Raw genomic sequence first — 10,718 nt, forward strand, 5'->3', positions numbered from 1 at the left:
GTACAACGATAGTCTCGATTGAGCGATTATTTTCAACACCTGAGCCAACTTACCATACAATTATCGCTATTTCTCACCTTCTCGATATATCGCCTACTTCTGAGCCAGTTATCGCTATATCGAACACGCCATGGCACCTCCGGAGCCTCGCCGCCGGCGCGCTATAACGACTGAGCAGAGAATATCGCTTCGTCGCTACGCACAACAACACCGCGCGCTCAATCAGCAACAGCTAGCTAGCTGGTTCGAGCAGCAATTCGGCCATCGACCCTCTCAAGGTACTATCTCTGAGAGCCTCTTAGAACGCTTTAGCGAGCTCGATCAGCGCAGCGAAGGCCCTGCGCAGAAGCGCCTTCGTACGTAGCACTGGCCAGAGCTTGAGGCATGCCTCTACGAGTGGCAGCTTCAGATCGAATCTCAAGTACCAATATCCAACGATCTTCTTAAGGCTGCTGCGCTACGCTTCTGGCACCGATTACCTTGCTATCAAGGCATGGAGATACCCCAATTTAGTACTTGCTGGCTCGATAAATTCAAGAGGAGGCATGGTATATCTAAGCGTATTCGGCATGGCGAGGCCAGCTCAATTGATGAGGCTGCAATTGCTGAGCAGCTAGTTGCTGTACAGGCAATAGCTTCTCAGTTCCACCCCTCTAATACCTATAACTGCGATAAATCTGGCCTCTGCTGGAAGATAACTCCTAATAGAGGCCAAGCTACACAAGCTATTGCTGGTACAAAGCTTGAGAAGGCTCGAATTACTGTCCACTTCTGCTGTAACGCAGACGGTAGCCACAAGCTACCCCTCTGGTTTATTGGCAAGCACCGGAAGCCTCGAGCCTTCGGTGCTGCTAACATCAACATCAACTCGCTTGGCTGCTTCTAGCGATAGAACGGCAAGGCATGGATAAAGACTGATATTATGGTTGAGTGGCTCTACTAGTTTGATTAGCAAGTTACTGGCCGAAAGGTCCTCCTACTTATAGATAACTTCTCAGCTCATATAGCTGCTGTTGAAGCTTTAAAGTTAATGCCTCTTAAAAACACGGTTATCTGCTGGCTTCCACCGAACTCTACGTCAAAGTACCAGCCACTTGATCAAGGGATTATACGCGCATGGAAGGCTCACTACCGCAAGCGCTGGCTGACTTATATGGTTGATCAATTTGAGGCCGGCAAGAACCCTCTACGTATAACTAACGTCCTTAAAGCTATTCGATGGTCTATACAAGCATGGCAAGCTATTTCAGAAGCTACGATAGCTAATTGCTGGCACCACTCAACACTTGTTCCACGGCCCTCTGAATTACAAGATAACGCAGAGCTTAGAGGAGTTACTACTAAAGTTAGGGCCCTTATAAACCAGCTTAAGCAGCAGCACCGAATTTAGTCTGCTATGTCAATTAAGAGCTTCCTCAATCCCGCTGAGGAAGCTATACAAGGCCTTAAGGTAACCGACCGAATAGAGGAGGAGATAGCTGCTCAATTTGATGTACAAGCGGACCATGAATCAGAGGAGGAGCTTGAAGAGCTACCACCTATATCAATCCGCTCAGCTATCGAAGCTCTAAGCATCCTTCGACTGTACGAGGAGCAGCAGAGCGAGGCTTTAGCGCCAGTTATTGAGCAGCTAAGCAAGCACGAGGTAGTACTATAAGATCGAAGGAATAGAAGCCTTCGTCAAGCGCAGATAACCTCCTACTTCGTATAGCGTATACAATGCCAAGGGCTCTCGATTGAACGATAATTACGTTATAACGATATTAAAGTGGTAGATCGGTCCGATCGTTATAACGAGAGGGGACTGTAGTCTCAGACGGTACTGCGCTGTGTCATGCTGTCACTACGCACTGACATTTCCAGTCCCCGTTTTGGCTTTCCACACGCTCCCGCGCACCGGATTAAGTTAGCCTTAGATGAGCTGCGTTGTGACAGTTCGAATTTCCATTTCGACTTTCCACTAATTGCCTATTTACGTCGCGGCGCGACATCTCAGAGTCGATAAGGAGAGCGCGATCGCGCATCTCATCCGGCTAGTCCGAGAATCCCAGCTGCTTCATGCTCGTTCAGCCTGTGACTGACCAGTACCGTGTGAGCCGTGTACGGCATAGACTTTGTAAGGCCAAATCGATGAGTTCAGCTTGCAGCAAGATATCGTCAGAGCAGTTACAGCGGAGCAATTGTACGCAAAAGTTGTTGCCTCTATCGGAGCTCGAAGACATGCTATCCAACGAGATAGCTTCCGCGCACCAGACAAGGCATAGTCCTCAGTTTCGGGTATGAGTAAGCCTCCAATCATCTGTTTCGATGAGAATCAGCTAATAGCAATGTCCGATAAGAGATTAATCTCAGAGGCGGCGGAGATCTTGCATAAGTATTGCAGGCTGCAATAGACGGCCAGACTGCACTGAAGCGAAGTTCCATTGCTGAGGTCACTTGGGACGACCATAAGTGATTCTGTCTGACACCCGGAACCTCGTTTTGTTATGGATATAAATCACGAGTCAACCGCGTGCAAGAACGATGTCAAGCTTACGCCCATAGACTCTACTCTCGACAGTGAGGCACAGGGCGAAGTCACTCCGGGCAGTCACCATATTTAAAGAGGGTCAGTATCCAGATTGGACGTCTGTTTAACCAATCTTGCATGTGCTACACCAGACTCAAATCACGTCATATTCAGTTCATGGCCCTCGTGGGAACCATCGAGACAGGCCTTTTCCTCAGAATCGAATCTGCCCTCACCCGGGGAGGCCCTTCGTCACTGGTGCCGGGTTATACTATCACAGGTATGTTCCTGTACGCGATGGTAAGTCAGGCATGTTGTCTTTGTTCCAGCTTTACATTTAGCTGACCAGTTCGGAGAATGGCACTTCTGTACTAATCATAGTCTCGAGATAGATGCCTGCCTTGGGCGAAATGGCAACATGGCTTCCTCTACCTGGCGCCACTCCTCAGTTCTGTAGTCGCTATGTTGATGATGCCCTCGGTTTCGCTGTCGGATACAATGTACGTCTGAGGCCAACTGATACGATATCACGAATACTGACAGCTCTTCCAAGAATTGGTACGCTGCAACTTTTTCAGGATGCAGTGATCTGTCGGCTACCGCCATTGTAATTCAGTACTGGAACAAAGAGATCAACGTGCGCTCCTATTCTCCCATTACTACTGCACAATTTTCAGCTGACTCGTGTTTTGTGGCCCGGCGTGTGGATCACCGTCATCCTCGTTAGCATTACGCTACTCGATTGCATCTGTGTCGGCATATTTGGTGAGGCTGAGTTTGCTCTGGTTACCATCAAAGTCTTTACTCTGCTGGGTCTTTTGATACTAGCACTCGTCGTTGATCTAGGCTGTGGATCGAATGCTCACCGTCTGGGTTTTCAATTCTGGAATGATCCGGGCGCGATAAATACATATCTCACCACAGGCGCGTTCGGACGTTTCCTTGGTTGGTTTTCTGTTCTCATCAATGCCTCCTTCTCCTACGTCGGCATTGAGCTGGTTGCTGTTGCCGCCGGAGAGACCAAGAATCCTCGCCGTAACATACCTAGGGCCGTCCGTCGCACTTCTGGCGTATTCTGTTCTTCTACTCGCTTGGTTCGCTGGCAGTCGGTTTGATCGTGTCTTCAAAAGACGAACAACTGTTGAGTGCTCAGGCCGCGAGCGCCCCCGGTGCAGCACGATCGCCATGGGTCATTGCAATCCAAGGAGCCGGGATAACTGGTCTCCCCTCACTCATCAACGCCGTCATTTTGTCTTCGGCCATATCAGCCGCGAATGAATGGCTTTTTTGCGCCAGCAGATATCTCTATGCTCTGGCCAAGCTGGGCAAGGCACTCCCCATTTTCCTTCGATGTACCAAGAGGTTAGTTTCATGCAGATCCTCCGTCTGTTGGGCTCGAGATGACACGTACTAAGTTTGAGTCTCTAGGGGCATCCCGTGGGCAGGCGTCTGGACCACAGCGCTTATTCTCTGCGTGAGTTATCTTGACGTCTCTAACTCGGGCTCGTCGGTCTCCAATTGGCTGTCTAGCATCTCGGCCATTTCCAACTGTTTCACCTGGGGTTCCGTTAGCATCGCCTACCTGGGCTTCCACCGCGCTTTGAAAGCCCAGGGCATCGATCGCGACAGTCTACCTTACAAAGCCCCATTTCAACCTTGCGCCTCCTACCTTGCCCTGACCTTTTTTGCGACTGTCATCATGTTCAGCGGCTTCTCAGCCTTTGTCTATAGGTTTGACCGTCAGGAATTCATCACGTCGTACATAACCATCCCTATCTTCTTCACCTTGTACTTTGGACACAAGCTGATCAGAAAGACGAGCTTGATAGGGGCGAAGGATGTTGATCTATTTTCTGGAAAACAAGAAGTTGATCTAGATGGGGAGTTGAATGATGAGGTGCCGCCGAAAAACATGGTTGAGAAGGTGTTGAACTGGCTTTTTTTTAGGAAGCGATCACCAGAGACACAGAATGCGAGCTTGGATGGATTATCCGGATAGGAATCATTATGCGATTTGAGATCCGTATGATGAGCTGCGATCCAGCTGGCACCGGTAACGCGCATCTGATCTTGTAGGACCGATGGAGAAGCGTCTATTTATCTCATAGGTCGCAGTGTCCAGTCGCAAAATCGGTCCCAGTAGACTAATTCTGAGATTCGTAGCTCGGCCAAACAGTTCCCATTTCAAAACAGCTGACCCAGCCGTCACTAAAGTTACCATATACAGCTTGTCCCAGCTTACGGTGATAACGATGTCTCTCCGTGCTATGATTCGCAACGCGACGAGATTCTGTTCAGGTAAGAAACACACCAGGATGATGACGATTACGATGACAATGATGATTGTGCTGCTGAAATGAGATTTATCAGGTGGTATTGTACATACGGCATGTTTCCAAGGAGATGGTATCTGAAAACAAGCGTCCAGTATCGCGACATTGTCCCCGAAGCACAATAGTGTGCAACTTCTGACTATCATATGAGAAGTATTTCCCTTCACCTCCACCATCATCGTGTGGTAATCCGACAGCAAGTGTATCCTTGCGCGATGCCCTCAATCTGTTTATTAAGTCTACCACGACCAACGCCTGCATTACAGGAAAGCTGCCCTCTTCAGCAGGCGAATGGAGTGTCCATTCCTTTATCCAGTCATGGATCCAGCGACCTGTGAGTGCGTCTCGGCAGCGCATCATGCAGATCAGCAAGAGGTTAGTGACACCTATCGAGTAGATATTCCGGCAAAGTAGTTCAGTCTTGACAAGACCAGCTACGATACGAACGAGGATGCTCATCCAGTACATAATAGTTTCGTCGTCCTTGTCGAGTAGACTGGTGTCCTCTGTCAGTCCTGGACGGATCGGACCATTTCGGTTGCTGCTCTTGCGAAGGTCGTCTAGAATCGACGTGCATTGCATGATCCGAGCAGTGGCATAGTAAGCATAATTGACTGCCGATTCCAAGGTATGGAAGAGGAGGGGGCCGTCAGTCGATAGAGCCTGAAGTATCGGACCAGACAGTTTCCTGCTTCCAGCATAGCACAGTTTCTGGGCCGGCATTTCATGGGGTGAGAGATTTAGATGCCAGTCATCCAGTTTCCTGGACTCGCTATTGAGAAGAACGATCAATCGGTCGAAACTCATCGGTCGGATATGCTCCCTATCTTGTTCTGACCAGAGGCATAACATCGCTATGACGTTTAGTCGATGTGATTCGCACAAGATCGCGTTGACAATGGTTCTGTGCGCGCCTGTTGTGCGTAGAAGCAGACAGATCTGCGGTGAAGGAGACAGACACTGCTGGCTGCGTTGGTAAGAAAAGGTACTGAAATAGGTCCTGAGCCACCAGTTGTGGTACCTCGACAACAGCCACGCAGCGATGAGATTCTGTCCCAAAGGATCCCTTACAAGCTTTTGCAGATTTACATTAACAAGCCGGAGGATGGCTTCAGAGTGCACCTTGAAAGCCGAGAAGTTGCCCATAGCCGATTCATGATAGCACAATAAGATAAGTGTGCACAGCATCAGACATGGCTGAGATTCAGAATCCTGTTGGACAGTGGCGACAATCTTCAGAATTGCTGATCCATAATACTCTTGGCTCCTTCTGAGGTGGTCATTTCGGGGTCCAAGTATCATGCTACCAGACTTGGACACCCGCAAACTCTTCTCTGGCGAGAGTCGACTGAGGTTACACGCCGATAGTGCCAGGAGTGCACTCTTGAAGGACTCACGGCGAGCGCTCAGGATCTCAAAGCTTCGGAACAATTCTCCCAGCGCGTGGACACAATGGCCCTTCCAGTGGTGATAATAGTAGGCTTCGTCGACCATAGTGCGCTCACTCATCACGAGAGCTCGTTCGAAGAAGAGACTTGTTTCCTGCGGACTCTCGACTGATTGCGGGATTGTGTCGGATTCACCAGCGCTCGCCCTATCAATATCATCCATCCTCGTCGACAGAGCAGATCCCATGAAGTTTTGGACATTGGGTACCCCGGTATTAGCATTAGGACTGCTGTCTACAGGAAGTGTGTCATGCTCGGGACAATACAGCGACTGCATGGTTCGTGACTCAGAGTCGGACTCTGTGGAAGACAGAGGTCGCGCTTCAGGAAAGACCATACGGAACTTGAGAGTTAATGTCGCTGGCCTACACACTTTGCCCAAGCGTACACATAGACCGCAGCCAGGCTTTTTCTCATCGCACTGTATATCATCAGTATATTGATTTTGAGTAGTCGCCATGTAATTGCTCGACCTTCACGCGACGGGTTCGGCACGCGCTACATCCGGAGCGAGAACGAACAATAGCGGTCTTCTTTGGGCGACAAGGAGCGGGCTTATACATCTCGAGCAGTCCCTAGATCAAAACCCCGTGCTGGTGTCACAATGCTGCTAGGGTGCCACTTGCGGATTGGACGTGCGTCAACAAATCAAGGTGCAGTAAGGTTGCGGAAGAATGGACGAAGCAAATTCACGTGATTTCGTGAATCTGGAATTCAGTTTGTTTCTCCTCGGACCGAGACATCTTTGATGGCCCAAGCAGTGATAATCATATAAGAATGCGCCACTTCAATAACCAATCTTTGTTCATTAAATTCGCAAAAGCCTTAACATCTGTGCTACAGATAGCTAATATCCTGCTCGACATCAAGCCTTTATAGTATCTATCCATGATTTGATTTGATGATCATAAGCTATTTACCCCGCAAGAGGTATAAGCTATCGCTATTCTGACCAATAGCAACCGTCAAGTTCAGTAGGGAGGAGGGTAATGGTCGCAGCAGACCGTGTAAATCATCAACGCCAATAACACCTATGTGCCTATGTAATGAGTGTCACACACTTCCTTTCTCAGTGTTAAGAGAGCTATGGCCTCCTCCACAAGGGCAATTCCCTATGTTGCGTACATCCTTATCGGCCGGGCGCTGTCTAGAGGCAATGTTGCTAAGATTGGTTGCATTATAGTTGGTACCTAGGCACTTACTGTCAATCGGTTTTTCCTTATATCTGTAGTTGCAACCTGCCTGTTGCTTTTGCAAACTCGATAGTGGCTTTCACTGCATTCCAATCTGGTTTCTACTTATCTTTCTCTCCGTTAACGATCTTGTCATTCTCCTTGTGATCCAAGTATCCTCCTAAGGCGTAAGAGATGTTGCAGTATCTACTGCCATGTGCTACTCTTATGCCTTGACTTTGCTGCCCCCACCGTAGGCAGAGGAATAAGAAGTGCTGGACGGCTTCTATTGCTCCACATTCGCATTTATCTGTTTCCGCTACTTTGATCTTATGCAGATAGGTGTTCAGTCTAGAGATGTTTGTCCTTAGCTGAGCAAGGATGGCCGCACCCGCCCTGTTAAGCGAGTTATACAGCTTCTTCGTGTGCTTTCCTGGAAATGCTTTATCGATTCTCTGTAAGAACTTTCCAGTTTTGGCTCCATAGAACTCCTCTTGCTTAGGTGTGTATCTAGCTGCTTTTCCTCTAGCATAAATGACCGATATGGGTACCATTTTGGCCGGCAAAGGCATAGGCTGTGTGTCTGCTGTGGCTAGCTGGGCCAGTTCGTTTGCTCTCTCGTTGCCTAAATAATGCACCAATCGCGAAATAATGCATGCAAATGCACATGATCAGCCTCACCATCAACACTATTGAAATAGGGGAGGAGCTTGAAGCAAGAGTAAGTAAGACTCGAAAAGCACTCACAGGACCACAAACACACATGGATACGATCAGACACAGACTGTAAAATTCTTTGGGATACGGAGATCCATCCAACGCAAATCTGTGTATCTCATCATACTCTCTCGACCCTAACTACATCCTCCTTCTCGTCGCCCTTTGATATCATGCTGGCAGATCTCTCCGCCGTCTGGCCTGGTTCCGGCGCCTCGGCCGTGGCACCATCAAACAAAACAGGTATCTGCTCGAGCGAATGTCCTTTTGTTTCCGGGTAGGCCAAGAAGACCGTGACGCCATACAGGATCAACACGACTACAAAAACGATATAGTACTTCCATGCAATACTTCCGAGGGCGATAGGATTGACAAACGTGTTGAATGTAATGGTTACAACTGTACTGACATTGGTAACAGTCAGGCCACGAGAACGGAGACGATATGGCCAGATCTCACAAGGATATGAAATGACAAGAGGTGTGAGCGCGATGTCGTAGCCAGCGAAGAAGATGAATAAGAACGGAATGACTGCAATGCCGACCGTAGGAGTATGGTTCGATGCGAAAGATCCGGAGAGGCCTGTCACCAAGACGTACGAAACTCCCATGATGACGGCCGAAGTAAGGAAGAGAGGCCTACGACCAAGTTGATCGACCGAGAACGCCGCCACGACACACCATATCAGGTTCCATAGTTGCAGGAAACCCGACATGAGGGTCATATCTGTGACGTTTGTGATGCCGACAGTCTCCAGAACAAGCGCGAGATAATACGAGACCACACCGTTGCCGACCTGCGACAATGTTAAGCACCGAACAGACAACGCGTAGTAAAGCAGATACACTTACCCATTGGCCAAAGAAACCAAGGGTGACCCAAATGAATAGACGGTGACGGTTGCCGGGGGTTTTGAACATCTCGGCGTAGCTTGCACTGGAGGTCGCATTCTTTTCTTGCTGGATAGCTGTGATGATCTGGATCATCTCGTAGTTGACTAGCTGCGATTGTTGATCATCACCGGCGTACCACTTTGTCAGGACTTGACGTGCTTCTTCGGTACGGTCCATAGAAACGAGCCATCTTGGGCTCTGTGGGGCCACGATCGGAGCGGGCAGGGCGAGAAAGGGGACTAAGACCTGGAGTAGAGAGGAGGTCCTCCATGACCAGGAGTTGCCCATGTTGCGAGTGCCGTAAGTGAGGAAAGCAGCTATGAGTCCGCCCACGTACTGGGAACTTGTAAGTATTCGACTCAAGCTCAAGCGAGATACACTTACCCATCCACAATTGTACAATGCCCCACAGATACCACGATGAGAAGGGTATGCGATCTCGTTGATTAAAAGAGGTACCGAGGTCGAAAAGCAAGCGGCTGCATTACCGACAAAGAAACGTGCAGCAGCGAATGCACCTTCATTTGTGGCACCGGACCACCCAGATGGCCATGTTAGGCTTTTCGAGGCTGTCCCCCCTTATAAACCATACGACTTTTGTCGCAAGAGCGGAGCGTGATCAATGTGCGGAGATTTGACTAAGGCGCTGTCACAGGCCGTGACTCGCGAGGTTGGGGCGACGGTTCAGACTAGTAGAGCGCCGCACGAGAAACTTTCTGAGGCTGGGACAGCAGTAGCAAGACATCGTTAGATACACCATAGAGAAGCAGGTAGACATATCGAGCATTGATCATAGCTCAAGTCGTTGACGAAGTAGACCGAAAGCTCGTAAACGCCCACAGACGAACGAACGTGATATGAGGGACGCAGGAGAGCCGCACGCTGCAAGATGCAAGGTATGGCAATCTGCGAGCCTCAATGGCAATGCGAAAGTGGGAGCCATTAGGAACTGCCAAAGACCTGAATAGAGACCTAGAATTACATCAGAACGTCTCGCAACCAGATGTGTCACGAGTAGCAAGTCGGCAAATGGTCGCGAGAAAGAAAAGATTGAGCGTGTGGAGAAGCTGTCGAGAAGGATCATATGGGGGTATGGCCGGAGAAATCGCCAAGGCTTCGCGCGCGCAACGAACAGCCCGAAACGAGAACTGCTGGCACGCTTTGACTCCGTAACTGCTCCACTTTCTGTCAACAACCACGATTCAACCCTCCGTCCTCATCGCATTAACGGGCCGTCGAGCGATAGACACGCGTGATGTACGAAGCGATCGACATGAACTGCGGTGCGCTCCAATAGGGTGGAGGGACGCCGAAGACGGACGTGGCCTTGGTTGCCCGATCTGAGTATATTTATCTCGATTGCCAACACCAAAGCTTACAATCACACTCGTACTTCTTCACTTTAATACCATCCGCATTCTGTATCTTGACTTCGTAACATGGATACCCCCACTACCCAACGCACCCTTAAGCACGGTGCCGATTTACACGCTACGACAAAGCAGCAACATCATGAGCTCGATATCGAGCATATGCTGACACAGCTTACTCTCGAAGAGAAAGTCTCTCTCACAGCGGGTACACTAGCTAGACCGCATTATCGTGATATGAGCCGACACGAAACAGGCAAAGATTTCTGGCATACG

The 10,718-nt window shown here is 49.4% G+C and overlaps 3 protein-coding genes across 3 annotated transcripts; 1 reads left to right on the plus strand and 2 right to left on the minus strand.

Moving 5' to 3' along the window:
• Window positions 1-2,686: 2,686 nt before the first annotated feature.
• M436DRAFT_86723 (amino acid transporter) lies at window positions 2,687-4,508 on the plus strand (the record flags this gene model as incomplete). Its single annotated transcript, XM_013566771.1, has 6 exons — window positions 2,687-2,809; window positions 2,902-3,009; window positions 3,063-3,146; window positions 3,187-3,603; window positions 3,663-3,871; window positions 3,938-4,508. The coding sequence occupies 6 exons, from the start codon at window positions 2,687-2,689 to the stop codon at window positions 4,506-4,508; spliced, it is 1,512 nt and encodes a 503-aa protein (XP_013422225.1).
• A 367-nt stretch (window positions 4,509-4,875) lies between these two features.
• On the minus strand, window positions 4,876-6,853 carry M436DRAFT_59280 (uncharacterized protein; the record flags this gene model as incomplete). The annotated part of the gene is made up of 3 exons (XM_013566772.1): window positions 4,876-6,436; window positions 6,557-6,711; window positions 6,764-6,853. 3 exons carry the CDS (start codon window positions 6,851-6,853, stop codon window positions 4,876-4,878), a joined length of 1,806 nt encoding a protein of 601 aa, XP_013422226.1.
• Window positions 6,854-8,300: 1,447 nt separating this feature from the next.
• Window positions 8,301-9,609, minus strand: M436DRAFT_59278 (MFS general substrate transporter; the record flags this gene model as incomplete). The annotated part of the gene is made up of 3 exons (XM_013566773.1): window positions 8,301-8,975; window positions 9,031-9,408; window positions 9,457-9,609. Coding segments are annotated over 3 exons (1,206 nt in total), but the record flags the coding sequence as incomplete, so codon positions are not given.
• Between the last annotated feature and the right edge of the window lie 1,109 nt (window positions 9,610-10,718).

Source organism: Aureobasidium namibiae (assembly GCF_000721765.1).
Source record: "Aureobasidium namibiae CBS 147.97 unplaced genomic scaffold scaffold_43, whole genome shotgun sequence".
NCBI lineage: Eukaryota > Fungi > Ascomycota > Dothideomycetes > Dothideales > Saccotheciaceae > Aureobasidium > Aureobasidium namibiae.